The 20,262-nt window shown below is 39.2% G+C and overlaps 1 protein-coding gene across 1 annotated transcript in view; it reads left to right on the top strand.

Moving 5' to 3' along the window:
- C1H3orf85 (chromosome 1 C3orf85 homolog) overlaps nucleotides 1–5,375 on the top strand; it is an 11,262-nt gene extending 5,887 nt beyond the window's left edge. Inside the window, exons 2-4 of the mRNA XM_072936496.1 lie at nucleotides 1,435–1,583; nucleotides 2,576–2,718; nucleotides 4,452–5,375. Of these exons, the coding sequence (XP_072792597.1) occupies nucleotides 1,435–1,583; nucleotides 2,576–2,695 (269 nt within the window). The 3' untranslated portion in view covers nucleotides 2,696–2,718; nucleotides 4,452–5,375. The remainder of the gene's footprint in view (nucleotides 1–1,434; nucleotides 1,584–2,575; nucleotides 2,719–4,451) is intronic.
- Nucleotides 5,376–20,262: the final 14,887 nt, after the last annotated feature.

The raw sequence follows: 20,262 nt of genomic DNA on the forward strand, positions 1-20,262 counted from the left end.
TGAAGATGGTATTCCTTGAAAACTCCCACCCTAAAACTTCTACCTCCAGTTTATGATTATAGTAACATGGAATATGAAGAACTGAAGTAGCAAGGAACTACTGGGACTGTTGTTTCTTGCTAAGTGGCTTTTTTGAAGTACTATTTGATGTCTATATTAAGACCAAAGATTACAACCACCCTCACTATTTTTTTTGTTCATTACTGTCTAACCAAACTTTTTCTCATTTCTTTTTAAGCATTTTTGGCACTGAAAAGAAACAAACTGTAAGGGAGCAGCAAACATTCTCATTCACATATCTTCTACCTATATGAATTCAGCAAACATTTTCTTCTATTTAAAAAATTAAAAAAGCAACAATATTGTGGATAATCAGGAAATATTTGATGATCACGAAATATTTTAGGATCAGGAATATGATCAGCAATAATTACAAGTGAATTACAGCTTGATTCAGCTGAACATTGCATATGAACGCAAACATTTGATACATCCAGTTAAATTTTCCCCCTAGAAATTCAGGAATCAGGGCATTGGAGAGCTGTGAGCGAGGTAATAGCTTGCCCTGCTGAGCTCCTACTCCAAGACTTATTAGAAAAGGGTTCAGGTTCTTGTCCCATCTGTTCCAAGTATGTGCAGGTCACCCTCAGGTGTCCATTTAAACCCACTTGACTAGATTGGAGCACAGCTGTTTACAGACACAGCTGTTTACTGGCCTCAGCTCGGCTGATGGATCTGAGCTCTATCTTAATCAGTGGTTCATTCAAAATTGTGTGATTTGGACTGACATGCTATTTTGGACTCTTTTAGCCCCAAATTAATTTAGGTCTCAAAATTAATTTATGTCTCAAACATTCGAGACTAAAAAGAAAAGTTTTTTTTTTTCTGTACCAGAGCCTTTTCTATGAAGCTTGTGACTTCAGCACCTATCTTAAGCAGTGCAATAACAAGATTAGAAGTGCAATATCTTCTATTCAGAAAGCAATTTCCAAGCATTCAATTTCTATGTTGATACTAATGAGAGTAAATATCACACATAAACCAGGAGGTTTGGAAACCATAGATAAATTCACAGGTAGTGTTTGTGTTATTTTAAATACCTTTATGCTCTCAGCACACCTGAGATTAGTGCAATTACAGTCTAAGATGATAAATTAGTGCCTTAATTAGGTTGTAACTTTATTTACTTCAGATTCAACAGCAAAATAATGATTTAGAGCATTTGTTTTATTAACTTCAGGTCTAAAAAGAAAGTTTCTTTTTACTTTCTAAGTAAAATCTAAGGTAGATTTTTTCCTAAGTAAAATCTAAGGTAGGACCACCTTTGAATTTTATTAAATAAACTACAGATTCAACACCATTTTCTGTGGATATCAGCGTATTATTGAAGTGCACATTCTAACATATTATTCTGATATTACAAATATTCATCAGCTTCTGTGTCGAGTGTCCTTGGAGCACCCTTTCTGACAGAAGAGCCAGCGAATCAATTCATGCGGCTCAAGCGACACATTCCACATTCTCCCAGCTACTGGGACTCGAGCAACAGCCAGAAGACGTGGGCACACACCGTGGCTGAGCAGGTATCTTCTCCCTTCCTCCTGCAGCACCTACTGAGAAAAAGAAAGCATGGGTCTGGAATTAATGTGTAACACAAATCCTTTGTGTCAAGAGAGGACATTTTTCTGATTTATCAACATGTGTCGGAACGCAAAATGTCCCTCAGACATTTTTGGATGTTCCAGGCCCAGGTCAGAAGCATTTGAGACCCTGGCAGGCAGCTGGAAACAGCTGTGATTTTGGGTTTGAACCATGGAACGATCTACCAACCTTGCAGGAGGAACAAGAAGTCACAAAAGTTTAGATATGATAGTAGAAGTAGTCACAAAGTAGAGGGGAGAATTTTTGGGTGCCGTACAGGGGGGTTTTAAGTCTTGTACAGGGGGGTTTTGGTTTTGTACATGGGGGTCAGAAGTTTTAAGATGGAGGGATTTGGGCCTGCCCTGTCCTCCCTCTTTCTCCTTCCTTACCTCCATGTTCTTGGTGATGTTGGCACTCACAGATTGGTTTAGAGTAGAAAGGCACCATTTAATATAGGTAATGGGCATTGGGGAAAAACTGTACCCATGTAACACGTAATGTACCATATAAAAGATAGAAAAGCACCATTTAATATAGGTAATAGGCATTGGGGACAAACTGTACCCATGTAACACGTAATGTACCATATAAAAGACAGCAGCAGCCCTGGGCGGGGAGAGAAGAAGCAGTCGGGAGTCAGAGAGGATGTCAGGGTGTGTGTGTGCCTCTGCCTGAGCTGTGAGCAAACCACAGCAGCCCCAGAAGAAAATCTTTTAGATAACTTGCAATAAACTGCCTTGAGACCGAACAACAAGAGACTGCTGAGCCTTTCTTTGGAAGCTCGGGTTGGATGAGAGACTTTTCCACCACATGGAGCCACCCCTGACCTAGAGGTCATCTTCGGCAAGCATGGGCAAGGCTGCTCAATAGTCACAGAGAGTATTTATTTGGTATCAAAGCTCAGTATATTCCTTTTTGTCTTGATCTACTTCAGATTAGTGAATCATGGGCAGCTTTGAGGGAAACAGCACAATACTACATGGACTTGGAGCCTTTTGCCTTCGATCCTCCGACAGCTGTGTTCGATGGTGTTTCCCAACAGAACATTTCATAGACTCAGAGCCTGTGTGTACCTAAGTAAGTAAAACTGACCCTTACAAAACTGCTGACATTGTTTTATAGTGTCATAACCTGACACAGTGAAAAACCCAATTGTATCTTGAAAAATTAAGGAAGATTTGTTTCTACTGTCCAAGTTTAATAGTTATTTAAATGTGGTCATTTTTTTCTGGTGGTTTCTTTTCTAAGTATGTTTTGGAAAAACTCATTAAGAGCTGAAAGAATATATATCTTTTTCAAAGTCCACAGAAGCTAAACTGCTTCCTATAGGGTTGATTTAAAAAGTAGACAGAAAGCAATTCCTGAGGAGAGAAATAAAAGATAAAAAACCCATCTCTTTCAGCAACAAAACTGTATTCAGTGTGGAATAAAACCTCAGCAGAACAAAACAGAGAATGAGACATAGCAGTTGGTAAAAGCAGTATTTATAGATTGGCACAGGGGTATGTGAAATGAAGTGTTGCTAACTGTCTCAGAGAAATTGTTAAGGATTGTGCTAAAATTGGATACATTTTTGGGACAAACTTTTTTCAGATTTAGGGAACAATTACTAAATGATTCAACTGGACAAGCACAATACACACATTATTCCCATGAAACACTTTTTCTGTGAAGATACTGCAGTCCTTAAAAATGGACAGAAGCGGGTAGAACTAAACTCTACTGTTTCAGTGCTTAAAATAGTTACTAAGACAGCAATCTGTCAGTCTGACTGAAACCACTAATTGGAAAATGGGTAAACTTCTCATGTACTTTGATTTGAATACACTTTGAATATTATTGACTTAAAAGTACCTTTCTTTTTGAAAATTACTTTTTTCATTTTGAAATGCAGCCTTTGGAAAGATCTTTTATTTTTTATAAGATAGGAGTTTGACTTGGTGACTCAGAGTGAGCTTTCCAGGACAGTTCCACCTGAAAGGTGACACCAGTTTCACTTACTCTGAGCAGAAGAAAAGTAGGAGAGAATAGCTAAAAGCTATAATTTACCTTCCCTCCTGCTGAGGCTTCAGCTGGTGCCCTTGGGCAGCTGGAAGGAAGTACGAGGTTATTAAATCACAATTTCTAGTACTGATATGGGCGGATAGCACCAGTCACTTCTGCCTTATGACAAGTTTACCTGAAATTTACACATTTACATTTTACCTAATTTTCTGAAACAAACCCACTGTCTTTCCCATCAGAAAAATTCCTCACAGAGAAAAGCTCTTTGTCTAATTCCTGGCTGTGCATCCATGAGTCTAATGGCTGTGATTGCAGCAGCTGCCAGGCAGACTTCAGGATGAGTTATGCCTCCAGAAAGATAATCCTAATGATTGTCGTATGACAGGATTAAAGCCACTTACATAAACACTTTTGCAGGCACTCCCACTGAAATATGGTTATGATTTCAATGCAAGGATAGTAAATTCACAGACTGAAATAATCTCCCAATTCTAATGTGACAGGAATTGACATCTAGAGTTTTTGAGAAGCCATTTAGTAGTAAAGAAGCATCAAGCTAGAAGTTACAAAGACCATTATGTAAAAGTAGAACAATTCTTTTCAACCTTATTTTTCTTGATTAGAGATCATTCTGAAATTGGAAGCCTATACAACCTATGCAGGAATCTGGTTCAGGGGATGTACTTCCAGAAGAAAACATTTGCAAAAACTGGCAAATCTGAAGACTACAACGGTTGACAGGAGCTTTAAATTAATTTTGTGATTTTTTTTTTTTTTCTAAAAGCAATTTATTCTATCTTTTCTAGCAACAACATCAGATTCTGCATGGAGCTACTACAGCAGTCTGGGACTCACCTCCAACAACAAGCTATTAAATCCTACACGTCTTGTATCTGGCCATGTTAAGATATGGCATATTATGTGTTTGCCATTATGTATTTGATAAGATGACTTTATCTCATCCCAGTTGGGTCTAAACCCACCCAAAACGAACACACTAATTCTCTGCATAAATACTTCATATTTTATATTTGTAAGTAGAACTGAGATGTAGGTCTTGGTAAATTGAATAAGAAGTTGAAGAAAACCAACCATGAACTTTTAGCGGGTTGGGTTTAAAAATGCCTAGTGTTTTCAGGTAAAATATTCTTTTGACTAAACCATTGTAGATTCCTGCTTCTGGGACTGAAAACCACATTGTATTTTCTCAGGATTTTCCTTAAACACATAACATTTTTGAGAGTGAGAAATGAAAATCAGTCACTTTGGATGGGTGAGAGAAGTACAGCACATTTGCTTCTCTGTAGTTCAAGTGCATTTCCATTTTTTCAAGTACTAGTAGTAGGTGTTGCAGTACATTCATTCATGTCAGTGCTTCTCTTTCCTTATTTAATCTTCTGTACTTGGTCTTGAATGCCAAAACCGAGTGAACTCACAGCTACTATGTGAGTTGTTTTTTCTTACTTCACAGAAATAGGAAATGGTAGAAACATTCACAGCTCCTTTTCCATAAAGAAAATAGTGGTGACAAATGTACTTTATGTTCTTGAACTTGCAAGTTTCCTGGTTCCTATTAAGGAATGTACCTTATTTCAGAATGTCTTTGAAGAGAAGATGAGGCTTCCATGTTTCTTTTATATGTTATTAAGATAATGCTAACAATTAAAAGCTTTTTCAAACTTGGTCAAAATTTCTGCATGAATAAAGATGATCTGTTGAGGAAAACAAAATGTATGGTAACCTGCAGGGTAGGTGAAGGAAGGAAATTTTTGCTTGCTTTTTATCCCCAAAGAGCAGTTTCTGCATGTTGTGGTTTAAGAATTCTTTGTGAATATGGACTGCACACTAACTGGAACAAACTTGAAGATAATGTTGGTTCTTCTAGAAAGAAATCCACATTCTAGCTTTTTGGCAATCTCTACCATGCTTCTAGGTATGAAACTATCCTCAGGCCATTATTAATTTCCCTGAATAGAACAATGGGCCTGAAATTGCCATTATTCATTAGCTGAAGATGAAAATTCATTAAACACTTGAAAGAGATAAATGAGGTGCAAGTTCACTATTTGCCATGTAGGATTTCACATCTTTAGTCACACTGCTTAATTATGTACAGTTCATTCAAAGATAAGGGGTGACAAGTGATGTATAGACTAAAGACCTCACTGGTTAAACACAGTCATGGCCTGTCCCTGCTGCCTTCCTTCTCTGCACTGGTCAGCCTTGGATAAGTTAGGGCTACAGACCCTAAAAATTATTTCCAGGATTTTCCTCAGTAGCAGCGCAGACATGGCAGAGTTACTGAAACTCTTCAATTTATAGCAAAATGCAGGGCTGTAAGGTTAAGCATCACCTTTTATTCCAAGTCGATATGCATTAAAACTCCAAGGATGACCTGCTCCAGATGAACATCTTGCTGGTCCCAGAGAAGATGCAACTCTGCAGGCATTGATGCCCACACCACTTGTGAACCAGTTTCTGAAGTGCCGCTCTCTTCTGCCCCTCTCCCTAATTGATGTAGTTTCTGTCAAGGCAGGGGGTTGTGACTGTGCTTTAACTGCAGTTTTCATGCCTACGTGTCAGGTTAAGCAAAAATGGGGGTAGTTCAGAAGCTCTTTGCAGATTGACATCCCTGGAGTGGGGATGACAAAGTCCATCAGTGAGGTGGAGGGCAAAGTGAAGTGCTATCAGCTGCCATCTGCTATCAGCTAGTGAGGTAACTGCCCAACCCCTGTGAGCCATTTTAGGGTTGTCAGAGCCATAAAATTAGGATAACCACTGTCTATTGCCACGAGGACAGTCTTGCATAAGGCTGGCTTTCAACCAAAACATCAGACAATGCCAGAGGATGCAATTTGACAGATCTGTTGTACTTAGACATGACTAATTCCTTTAAAGGAGTTGTTCTGAAAGCCAGAGACTCAATACTCAATCTGCAAATCCATAGCTTCAAGCTAATGTCAGTAATTCAGATAATTAGTCTTGCTGAATTAAATGGGAAGAATTGTGCACGCATGAGTAGTGGTGGAGGATGAGGTGCTTATTTTGTGTTGCCAAATACATGCCACTCATGACAATGAGCAAATGTCATAGTATTCGAATATTAAACACCTGCATCTGCATTCATTAATAACTGGGGAAAATATTTACCTTGTGAATTTGCTCCCCCAGTTTATCTTCACATATTGTTTCAGCACTTTAACACAAGTGAAGCTGGATCCTTTTTTGCTGAATTTTCCAACACATCTTTATGTTTTCACCTACAAGTTTTATCTCCTTGCTTTTTCTACACAACACAGATACACATGCAATACCTTAGCAATGACAAAATCAAAGAATAGTGCTAAACTAAAGAGAATTTCAAGTACATCTGTACTGGTCATGGGAGTGGAATTACAGGTCTCAGGGGATTTTGCTTCTCGTGCAATGGAGTAATATTTATTACTATTTTCTGAGTACTGCAAGTTTTTTGAGGAAAAAAAGCCCTAAGCCACACAAATACCAGAGGTCCCTGAGGCTAGAGAGAACAGAGTTCCTCTGAGAGAGGGGGAACAGGCAGAGAGGAAGAGGAGTCACAGGAAGCTGGAGTCAGGTTTGTCTCTGTGTAGATGTTAACTGGATGGATGCAGAACATCCACCAGGCAGTGTGATTTTCCAACTCTTTCTGACTCATGTGAGCATGATGACTAAAATCAACAGAACAACAGAAATCAGGATTTCCAGGTATGTCATGGTTGATATCTCTCTCCAGCAGCAGCTTTTTGCCAGGCAAGGCCCTTACAGGGTATCCCTCCTATGGGGGTGGCAAGTCATTCACGCTGCAAATCCTTCCTCTGAGCACTTGCCTATTTCCCCAGCTTCTTGTATCCCTAATTATCCCAGTCCAGGAAGAATCAAACTGCCTTTACAATTTCTCCTGCTCTGTCAAGTTGAATTGAAAACAGCCCACAAGTTACAAAATGACTGTGGCTAGACATAAGGGATAAACACATACCTACAGAGACAGCATGGTTGTAGGAGCCTTACTTTCTTAGGAAACAGAGAAGGGATTCACTGGAGTCAGACATGACAAGAGAAGTAAGAAAATCTGTCATTTCAATAATAATTGAAGAAAAAGATTAATACTACATGGTTTTCTTTTAATGAGAAAAGCAAGTCATTCTGAACACAGCAAATGAAAAAAGACGTAGAATCCAAGTAACTTATATATAACCTACTTTACAAATGTTGAGTATGGGATAAGTACTAAGCTACAGTTTTCTATAAACTGAGCAGGTGAGTATATAGAGTTAATGAGAAAGAACTTATTTTATGACCTGAAATCGTTTCTTCAAACAGAACAGTGACAACTGGTAATCAATGAAAGTTCTACACACTTCATCACTGCTGTAGTTCATGTGATTGAACCTCGTCCCAGATAATTTTAATGCATAAACCTTTTGAGTCTGCATCACACTAATGTTATGCCTTGCTTTACATTTGGTCTTCTGTTGTCTTAATTTAAACCAGAACAGCTGAGACAAAATGCTCATCTAATCTACATATGCTGCTGGCTGCCAGCAAGAATGAGCTGTGTTCAAAGCAATTTATGTTGGCTGATTAAGTATATAAACCACCCACCTGAGGCAGGTGCATTGCCATAACCACTTTATGTAGAGTGTGAAATAAATTGTTAGTGTTTTGTACCATCCATAGGAAAACATGAGCTCAGTAGTTAAAATATAAACATAGAAAGTTATCCAAAACCCAAAAAGTTCAGCCAGGAAAGAAGCAATCTTTGTATGTGACTATTATGTTAAGTAAACAAACATCAATAATTACTATTCTGCCTCAAAGACTGTTGAGGAGATATGAATTTCAAACAATATTCCATCAAGCCTGCAGAGCCTACTTTCCACCAGCTGCTAAAAAGAGAAGCAATTTCTTCTATGAGAGATGAGTGGTATCAAGCTGGATATCTGTACAGGTGATCCACGTAAAGCAGCACAGCAAACATCTGTTCCCTTTGAGCCCAAGCCCAAGCCACATCCCCCAGCAGCACTAGGCAGGCTGCGAGCTGCAGCTGAGTGCCTCACAGATAGAACAAGTACTCATTGAAACTCCTAATGCAAATTTAACCACCAGCTCCCGAGGGCAGCAAGCTTTCCCTGTGCCAGTGTCAATCCAGATAGGGATAGGGAGGGAAGAAGGGGCAGACAGATGAATTTCAGCCCTCTGGGGTCAACTGCTAAAAGCTTCTTTCTCTATGAGGCGTTACAGGATAGTCAGATTGGAGTGACACTTCCTATTCAGCTCCTTATTCCTGGTCATAGCAGCCACTGCTAAGGTGATTTCATGCCAGTCACTGCCTCCGTGGCAGAACTGAATAAGTATGTGAAATCCTATCTGAATAATTCAACTATGTCCTGCCTGTGATTGAAAGCTGCTGTGCAGCAGGGAGCTCGCTCAAGGAAGGCTTAAAAAACATCCTTACAACTGCTGTCAATACTATTATCATAAATCCAAGGCTGAACTGTGCAAGGTCCAGTGAGAAAGCAGCTATTGTGACATCTTCACAATGAAGGTAGGAATATCTAAGGGCAAGAGAACAACCACAGAAAGAAAGTGACTAAAAAGAAAACCATGGATGGTGGTGGTGGCTGCTTAACACTGAAAAATAACTGATTTGGTAGTTATTTAGAAGAATTACTTGAAGAGATCTTATTTGTAACTTCAAACTGGCTTTAGTTGAACACAGCACTGAGAACTATAAAGTGCTGCTTCCTCTTGGGGTTGAAATATTTATGGGGCTACTAGCTTTGGAGTTCAGGCAGGAGGCTCACTGCTGAAAGATCTACCACGAGCTTCCTGGTGGCCTGGGACCTATACATCCCCACATTAAACTGTAAGCAGGATGCAGGCTGAATTTTCCTATGGTACTTCAAAAAGCAGCTCCATCATAGCAAAGCTACGTGTGCTGGCTTTTGGTTTTTAATTTAGAGGACTTGCAGTAATGAAGAAGAGCCTATTTAAAACATTTAAATAGTAAACTTAAGAGGAACAAAAATTTAAAAAACCTCATGCTTTTACTCAAAAATCATTTGAAACAATTACCTTTTGTTAAGTGTACAAACAATTCAATATTATACTTTGTGGACAACAGAAATAATTTTTCTACAAATAAGAAAATAACCTCCCTTTTAATTATTCAGGATTACAGTTTCCTACTCCTTTCTCATCCTCTCTGTCCCAAGCTAAAGTCTATTTTCATTCTCTTAATAATTGCCAGAGGATTACATCTAGCCCAAGTACAACTACAGGTACTGTTAATAGCAACCAAAGATTACTCTGTGCCTCACTAAAATGTCCAGGCTACCTTGATCTGCCAAGTCAACTGTATCAGGAGTAGCATATGTAGCAGCAATTACAAAATAGGAGAATTACAAAAAAGTCCCTTCTCTTGAAATGATAGATTTTGTAATTCAGGCATGCTCGTCTGAAACCAGAAAAGGAAGCTGAAGGATTTTGAGAGAATTGCTCATCAGATGGACCCCTCTTTCTTTTTTCAAATTGAACTAATCTGTCCTGAAATCTGCTAGCTTGAGACTGCTATTAATATTAGTCCAGAATGGGAACTCTCAGAGAAATGTTTTGAAATTGTTAGTTCTGGTTCTGAGCAAGGATTGAAAGTAGCTCATCTGTGTCAATAAATTGCTGGCAAAGACTGGATACTGTCCTTTGCATTTGACCCTGGTACAAGTGATATGTCTTCTTGTACAAGTCCTGCAGGACCAAGAATCAATCAGTTTAGAGTTGATCTTACCACCCCCTTAAATTGGACATCCTGAAACGTTGTGTGTGTGTTTCAGGCTCAGAGAAAATGGCTCACAGCACTGAAGAGGACAGAAGTGAATTCATTACCTTTCCAGTACAAGATCACTCAATGTGCAACAGCCCTACCAATCATTATGTCCAATGCAAATAATGGATTGTGTTTCTGTCTCATTATCTCGTGACAGGATTGTTATTAACTTGTGACTAAACAACAGTTTTGTAGAAAGTCTCCTCAAGGACAGGCTAGTTAGATAGATAGATAGATAGATATATACCTGATTAATTTTCTTCTTTTCCCCACTGCCTAGAATGCATAGCAAGCTAGATGGAATGGACCAATGAGAGATTGCTGAACTGTGGGCTTTAGAGATCTCCAAGCTTGCATTAATACAAGTAAATATATACCACAGATTTTTTTCAAACCCAGAAAAGTTGGCTGTTAAGATGGCATAACAGTTCACAGTGAGAACATGGATTTCCAAAAAAGCTTGGAAAGTGCCATTGAATTACAAGGTGATAATGAGGCCTGAGGCTTTTCCAGCATGTATGGATGTCCTGCTAATTTGGCATGGCAGTGCCAGACTGTGCCTCCAGAAATAATTAATGACAGCAGTTGTACAGGTACTTCATCAGCAGAAACATTGGAGGGGGGTGAATCCATGCAAAGATTGCACAGGTAGAATAGAACAATCACTACCACAGACAGATACAATAATATGCTAGCAGTGTCTCCTTTGAGAATGAAGCTCAGTTTTTCAGTTTCATATGTTACATGGCTCAATGTCACTGGAGAAAGTTTGAGTAACTTCAAGAAAACAAGAGTTGTGATTTTTTTCAGTTGGGTTTATGTATTTATTTTAATTTCACCGCTTTTCTACATTTTTTTAATATTACATTTTTTAGAAATTACAAAATCATATTTTATCTTGAATGCCAAACTGAAAGTTTTACAGCAGATCCTGTTGTCTTTTCTTTGCTTTTAGGAGGAATGAGCTCAGGTCCTACTGGGCACTCATCTTATTGACCAGCAATTAAAATTAAAGAATTAAAACAATTAAAATGTTCAGCTCACAAATATTCATGCATGGTTATATGTGTCACTTGAACTCCAGTTGAAAGTTGAAGCAAGAGAGGCTACTTGTATTTTTACTTACTTATGCATAGATAACCATCTGAACTGCCTGAATTCCCTTCCATGTTCTAGTAGAGATGTTTTTTAGCACTAACCCTCAACCTTGTGGCCTTGGCACACTTACAGAGGACATACTTTCTTTAAGTACATTCAAAGGAGATCAGGTCAGTCAAAAGGATATGAAATTAATTTAAATCTGCAAAATGGCTTATTGAAACAGCCTTCTTGAAACTACAGCTACTACCAGTGATTCTGTAGGTTACAGCTTCTGGACAGAGTTTCATTTTGTCCCACAAAGCTCCAGATTGTTTGAATTAAATTCACTGACATTTTCTTCCTCTGCATATTGCTATCATAATGGTGAAAGAAAGATATTCTTCCAAAAAGAGCCTCAAATTTTTAGAACTATATGGGGTGACTCAAGAATTTCTTCTTGCAAGATGACATCAGTCCTGGAAGTCATTCAACACATCATCAAATAAAGCTCAGGTCTCCATATTAACACCTTCTGTAAAGCCCATAACACCTCTCAAATCAGCCAATAATCAGCCTAAATCAGTAGATTACCATAATGCTTAGTGAGTTAGTAATGAACTGCATGTACTTTTCTGATTTAGCAGTTTGGACAAGTGTTTTAGTCAATTTTTGAGCTGGTATCCACTAGAAACTTTGGCAGATAAACACATTTCACATTCAGAGGTTAATGTTGATATGTCTGGGAGAAGAACAGAGGAAAATGAGGGTGTAACTCCTTGGTAAGCATAGAAACAAATAACATAGTTAAACCCCAAATATAGGTCATAATTTGCAACAAAAATACTCCCTGAGCTTCTCCTCCAAAAAAGAGAGCAAGTTTTATTTAGTGGAAACACATCATCCTGAACACTTTGGAAAGAAATTTGGCTTGGGAGAGTAAAAACTGAATCAAAAAATAGGCTTGCCTCCTTCCAGGAGAGCAGAGCATCCATAGGAGTGGATGAGTTTGGCTGGGAAGAGCTCACGTCTGGCAGATGCAGCCTGGAGCTGGGGCACAAAGAAACACAGAACGAGGAGGGGAAGTGTCTTCAGGAGGCAGCTGGAAATAGTGAAGTGGAAGCACAGGGTAATATTTTAGATTTAGTTTCAACAGAACTGCAGTAATTTCCTTGCACTTCCTTGGAACTGACTTTTATGAATATTTGTGCCGATGTTTCTGTTTTGGATGCTGAAGGTGAACCCTTTAATTCAGTGGTTTGTGGGGCAAGTGATTGTGAGATAACAGCCAAGTGTCCAGGCAGCTCATGCAAAAAGGTGTTATGGGCAGGAGGGCAGCAAGGAGAAATGATGGAATGTGCCATGTGCAGCTGGAGAGGAATGGAGGTCACAGAAAACACTGTGAATCTGATCCTGTTGTCTGGGAGTTGGAAACTCATGTGGCCTCAAGACACAGAAGAAACTAAATAGGAAAAATTAATTAATGAAAAGGATTGGAAAATATTTTTCTTTCAAAAAATAAAGTGTCTGGATTTTGGACTAATACCTTTTTTATCCCTGTGCCTTTAAAACCTTTACACTTTAAATATCTTGTACACAGAACATTATTTCTCTGGAAATAAGTTATAAGTTTTGTATACTGTTCCTCTAAAAGACATCTTTTCTACTCCCTCTTGAGACTTTTTTCTGGCTTAAGGCTATCATGGGGAATACCAAGTGATTAGACACCCAGCAGAGTATTTACCATTACACAAGCCATGATAACAGTGTGCCACTGTGCTGCTTCCTTCCTTAGGTAGGGTTAATGTAAGGAGGCAAGCCTGCTGAAAAGAGACCACACAGTGGACTCCAGCTTTTATCCAAAAAGGGCTCAGGTCATGCTCTGGGTTTATACACATGGCTGTGGCCATTACTGTAAATATCTCTCTTCCTGGCAGGAGGAAGCAAGAAGAAACCATAGAATCACAGGATATCCTGAGCTGGAAGGCATCCGCAAGGATAATCAAGTCCAGCTTCTGGCCCCGCACAGAATAACCCCAAAAATGGGAAGTGGCATCATCCCAAGCTGTACTTGGTGGTGGAACCATCATGTACATGAGGTTTTGCTTATTTGCAGGCCTGACATGGAGCAGAACCAGGCATCACACCAGCGTGGACAGAGGAGACTGGGGTAGGGTCAAACTGGGGCTTGTGTTTTTTAAACAAGGGGCAGTGTGTTTGTCATTACCTGGTGTATGTCACAAAATGTCCACAAAATATGGACAGGAGAGGATGGAGCCAGATGGAGCTCTGGAGAGGCAGTTCAGACACAGATGGGAGGCCCCATGAGGTCAGAGGAAGTGGGGACCATCCACTCTTCATTTGACCTTGCAGAATTTGTGCAGAGTCCAAAGAAACCTGTTTTACCAAGGCTTGTAGGTGCCATCGAGGAGGAGACAGCTGTGACTGGGGCATCACTCCTCCTTTCTGCCCCTGGCTTCCCTGCTGCCCCCCACCCAAAGGGCTCTAAACACAAAAAGTCTCCCTGAAAGCATCTGAGGCACAGAATTTGGATTCTAGAAGGCTGGAGTTGGGTGGAAGAGGGATCATACACAGCAGATAAATCTGTTCACAACAAGCTATTGCTCATGTAATAAAAGTTTTAAACAAATATTATTTTTAAAGGTCATTTTATAACTCTTACTATTCTCTCTTTGCAAGTCTTTGACAACCCCCATTACTTAGCTCTCAGGAAGCAACTCCAGCTCAAAAATCTCACTTCTTGAAAGAATGGTTGCAGCAAAGAGCGAATTCCCTATTTCTTCTTACACCTCCCACACAGAAGTGTCAGGAAGGTACTGCCAAAACATTTTCTACGATGACTGGCAACTTGCTTGCGTGCCAAGAGAAAGGAACTTGTGAGAACATGCAAAAGTGTAATCCTGCAATTCCCTGCCTTGAAAAAGTTTTCAAAAAATGGTAATTACTTTTAATTGAGTTTGAAGATGAGAGCACTATAGTTTTTACTTTAATCTAAAGCAACTCACCCATGTTTGAGTCTTCTAACTAAAGCAGGAGCAAGAGACAGAATGTAGTCTGCACAGGTAAAATTTAATTAGCTCTGCTCATTATTCTGTACTGCCATTTGTAATCCCCATGTCGTATTTAGGAAATTGTATTTTCTTCTGCAGTTCAAGTGTTATTATTATGTACAGTCCCATCATAATTTTGTCAAAAAACCTGTCTGAGGTGAAGAAAGAATCCACAGTGCTAATTGCTTATCAATAAACTAGTCAGGCTTACCAGCCTTTTTTAAAAGCACTTATAAAAGACACCATCGATCAGTACCAGCATTCTGCAAGAGCCATTTTAAATATTTCCTCCAGGTGATAAGCAGATTTCTCACAGACAGAAGAGCAGCTTACATGCCAACCTTCAGATTATTTTTTTTATAAAAGCAAAATATTTTCTATTTCAGACCATAACTGTGCTCTTAAATTATGTGCAGAGATAGTAAAGGTCTGTGCTTCACAAGTGATGGCAAAGTCAGTGAGTTTTATGTCAATGTCTTTTGTCCAAATCTAATTTGATACTGATGAAAAGGTGTCACTTAGGGATCTCTCTACTTGAAATGAATTTATGGTAAGACACTTGATGGACAGGTGCTTTAAATAGTAATACTTATTTTATACCTGTGCCAGCTTCAGCTGCACTTTTTCTGTAGATAAATAGAATATCACTGATATCAGTTTGGACAAATAAATCAGCCCATACTGTTTTGCAGGGATCAAAGGAAAGCAAAACCCCCACCAAAGTCAAAGAGCCTCTTCACCCCACCCTATATTGGTGCTGTTACAATAGAAACTTCTGACATGTAATGCCCTCAATAAACCATATTTCCATCCCAGAGAAACTGCAATTGTTCTTCACGCCTCCTCAAACAAAGATAGTCTCAAGCACCATCAGAGGAACACACAGAGAACTAACCTCAAACTATTCTCTTTCCAGACTGTAATCATAGTATTTTGCTGCTTCTGAAAAGTCCAGCCACCTTTGAACTCCCATCCAGCCCTTACATTTTTTCCCCTAGATTTTCCTCTGCACATCTATTATTGGTAATTTTTTCAAGTGGAGCACAAGGCCCAGGTAGAATGATTTGAGCCATGCCAGATCTGCTTAAGGTTGCTAAATATGGAATAAAAAATTTAAGAATAATAGGATTAATTAAGACCAGTAAGAGCTTTTAAGATCACTCAAATTCCGTGTAAACATTTTGCATTCAAACATTAGGCTCTACAGTTGGAAGGCCCACCCTGCATATTGAAAAAAACCCAAATTTAACCATAACATATCAGGGATATGACTTCAGCAGTGTGTGTTTAGACAGACCTGTGTAACAGAGCCACAGGTGAAGAAAGTAAAGAAACTATGCTTGATGCAGGCTTACCTTTGGCTTTGGAGAAGTTAAGGAGATGCTGAGACACAGCTGAATACCTGTAGAGCATGAGACAAAAGCAGAAAAGAGGCAGCAGAGATCAGTCAGCACTTGGTTTTGGTTTGCAGTCCCTCCAGCCTTGCCTGATTCCCCTGCAGTGGACACAAAAGCATGTAAGAAGAGAATTAACCATATGAGGAACATCTTCATCCTGCCCTGTACAAACATCACCTCAAGAGTTAGAGAAAACAGTGGAATTGAGAGCAGCTTGGAATTGAGATGTAATTAAACTACTGGTGCTGTATTGATAACTTCAAAAATCAAAACAAGAAGGAAAAAAAAGCTCATTGTAAGTCACTGGAAAAAACGTGGTTTTCACAACCCTGTTCTCTTTTCTGCTCAAGGATGTTCTTTTATTAAAATGAGTAGTAATTAGTCGAAGGAAGAGCTCCAGGAGCTCGTGCTTGCTCTGTCTCAAATAATGGGAAAGAAAACATACAGAGCACCCTTCTACACACAGCCAGCAGCACTCATGTTAAATAGCCCCTGTTTCTGGTCCCTTACATTGAATTCTATTGGAGAGAAAGCCCATATGGAAGGCAGGCCTGATGGAAACCCAGGAAACTCACAGGATATAGCAGGTGTTCAGATATATAAACAATAGGCAAATTATTTGTTCTGATAGTGGTCTAGTGGTCACTCTACTTTTTTTTTTTTTTTTTTTTTTTTAATCTTCTGCACAGGATTAATTTTTTAAATGGTTTATTTTCAAATCTGACTTATATGTCTAACTGCAGCCAGCAAAGTCCAGTTCACAGGCTTGCATGTGTTTAGTATTTTTGTGCTTCTTCACATAAGGCATCCTTTGTAGAGAGAGAAAAAAACATTCCAAGTAGATTGCCTCTCTGAAGAGCTGCTTTAAGACCTTTTTTTTTACTGTACAGATCCATACACTGTTAACCATCACAGTAGCAGACTGCCATGACTAGAAATTTCTCCCTATTTTTTTCCTAGCTTGCCAATTAACTGAGACCACACTACAGAAGGAAAGATGCTGTTGCTGTTTGCTCATTCATGACCTAAGTGAACATCAGGAGGAAATCAGTCCCACCCAAACCCCACGTCAAATGAGTTTGCACAGGTGTCACCAATTAGGGCAGAATTTTTCCTGTAGAAAATGTCCAACCCTACATGCTGGAGAAAACTGACGAGTTGGTTTGGGATGTCACAGAGATGTTTGTAGAGCTGGCTGCAGATAGCCTCAAGGTCTGGGGAATAAGGTATTTATTTTCTTTGTGAACTGAACATTCCTGGTGTGTGTACTGTGTCTAGATGTGATGGAGTTAATTTCCTCCCTAGCAGCCCATACAGTGCTGAGGTTTGGATTTGTGACAATATCTCTATTTCAAGTTCTCATTTCACCCTTAACCCCTACTTCAACCCATTTCCCAGAAGCTGCACATCATGGAGCTGTATCTCCCACCCATCCTGTCTTAGGGAGGGCTTCTCTTCTCAGTGGTTTAGAGGAGGTGGATGAGCACATCAACCAACAAATTTGTGGCACCCTGTTGTAAACAGTGAGGAGAAATGTGTGGCCATATGGAATGTTGTGCTGTGCTAACAGACTGGTGTGATTGCTGAGAGCACTCAGAAGCCAATCCCTCTGTCAAGAAAAAAGGCAAAACAAAGGAACTCGGCAAACGTGCATCCAGGACTCTCCAGCTGACAGAAACTCAAAGTAAGTGACACTACTTGACATAAGGTGTGTGTAAGCATAAGGACAGCTACCTCAGTGTGAGGAACCCACTGTCTGTAACTGCTTCAGGATTTCAGCTCTGGAGAGCATTCCTTGGGGTTTTGCAGAGAGACTGGAACTCTCCACCATGAACAGCCCTGCTCATTTTGAGAAGCACTACCTCACATGCTGTGAGAATCCAGAGCTTCCCTCTGACTGCCCTGGCAGGCCTGGGACCCTGGCAGGGGTCAGGAACCCCCCTGGACAGAGCCCCCAGAGACACTGGCTGTGATCTCTGCCCATGGAAAAGAGTTTTCAATCTTACAGGATGAATTACAAGCTCTGAGTGTTTGATATAAGCAATAATTAGTGTGGCACGGGTGCAAAAGTAAAATTTTAGGTTTCTAGATTAGGGGTTCAGAGGGGACAAGATGGAGGAAATTGGGTGTCTCTTGTCCTTTTTCTCCTTCTTCATGCCCTCCATGTTTCACTGTGGTGTTGGCATTTTTCTGTTGGTTCAGGCTGGGGACACACTGTCCAACGTAGGTGACAGATATTGGCACGTTATTGTAAATCCAGCACAGGTAGTTTCTGGTATTTAATGTTTGTACCATCCCACTGAGGGCAGAGCCCCACACGCTGCCCTGCAGGACAGAGCTGCGGCAGGGCAGCAGAACATGTTAGAGATAAACAGAATAAACAACCTTGGAACAGCACAGACCAATTATGGCTTCTGCTTTGGCAGCGGGGCAGAAAGACAGAGACTTTCTACAGTCTCAGAATCATCAATACCTCAGATTCCAACAACATAAGAGATGATTTCAAATAGTATTTTAAGTGTTTTTCCCATTCCTAGTGCTTATCAAAGAACTAAATATTGACCATGAAGATCTACAGGGGCACTTGATTTACCAAGAGGAAGACAAAGGATGTATAAATCTAGGAGAAAAAGTTTTTAAAGAGAGGATGAGACTGTAAAATAAAAGGCTCATATGAAAGATGACTATAGTTAACATTCAGTGAAGGACCTGTGGCTTTAAAAATTTGAGGGCAGTATGGAGAATATGGCTAATATTTCAAAACTAGCTCATAAAATTTAAAATTATGATGATAATGATAAATATAAAACCATACTGAAAGAAGAGAATTTTAGGTAAAGACAGTCTTACCAGCAACTATCCAATCTGTTCGGGTCATATATCATGGTAAACCATCTAATGTCACTTACATAAACTCTTACATTTGTTACCTCTTTATTTTAACAGCTGTGCTATTTTCACATTGAACTGCAACTTATTTGTAAGACCACAGACTGCAGCCAGAAAAAGCTGTAAAAACAGATATTTGAGCAGAACACATATCATATTAGTTATTTCTGATAAATTCTAAATTATCTTCATTTTTAATATTTTGTTAATAATTTCACTAGAATTAGAAAATAAAGGTATCTACAGTTGCATAAATCAAATTTTCCACCATTCTACTAGTTGGTGTGCAATTCCTAACTTTTCCCTCAGATGAAGCACTTCCCTTTAGTCAGCAGACAAAAATTCCATATAATACCCAAAAATCTGTTTTACTTTTAAAATTAGGAGAACAATATCTTACTTTTTTTTTTTTCAACTGTATGAATAGTATCTAAGACTCAGAGTTCAAGAGAAAAAACCTGAACAGATGCATCTAAGGGTTCAATTTAGTATTCTCTCACTTTTGTACCAGCATCCTAAAAGGTTCACAGTACACAGCTGCAGAACCTTAAGGCCATAAACTTGATTTTCATGAAGTACTTGTGTTTTCATGCCCTGAAGCCACAAGTGGACATCCTTGCTTGCAATTCTGCACTTATCAGCAGGAGTCATCCCCAATGCACTTTTTAAGACACTCCTGCCACACTTTGGCATGAATACCACAACCCAATTTTATCAGCTTCCAAAATTGGAAGCCTTCTCATCTTCATTCTGTGTGGCTCATTTCCTGTAGCTGTCTGTCCTTTTTTAAAATCAGCCTAACAAAGCTTTATCAAGGCCAGGCAAATGCCAGAAAAATGCAATTTAAGGAACAATATTGCCTTGACCTGCAAAGAAGAGGGAGTGCAATGGATCTTACATAGAAAAATGTAAGACTCTGAGAGCTGTGGAGGTATAATACAAACACTGAACTGTCCTGAATTAAATGAAGTCAAGATAATTCAAGGATAAAAACTTGTTTTCAGCCAATACAGATATTTGAAATTTTCTCAACAGTGCTTTAAAAATCTCATTATGAGCTGAAATGGGTATTTCTTGTGGTGCTACAGCAAATCCTGAGTTTCTTCATTGTTTCATTATGTGTGTTCTGAATACAGAGATGGGCTCTCCCAGAGATAAAACTCAGAACAGTGTAGCATAAATGATATCCATAAATAATTATTTGCTTAGCTTATCCACTAAAAATACCACTCCTGCTTGAAATATATAAATCTGGATATCACTCCAAACCAAGAACATTACACGTAAGGTTTTGGTAAATTCTGTAGCATTACAAGAAACTGTCGCTACTTCAAATTCAGTG

The sequence above is a fragment of the Taeniopygia guttata genome, chromosome 1 (assembly GCF_048771995.1).
Source record: "Taeniopygia guttata chromosome 1, bTaeGut7.mat, whole genome shotgun sequence".
Lineage (NCBI taxonomy): Eukaryota > Metazoa > Chordata > Aves > Passeriformes > Estrildidae > Taeniopygia > Taeniopygia guttata.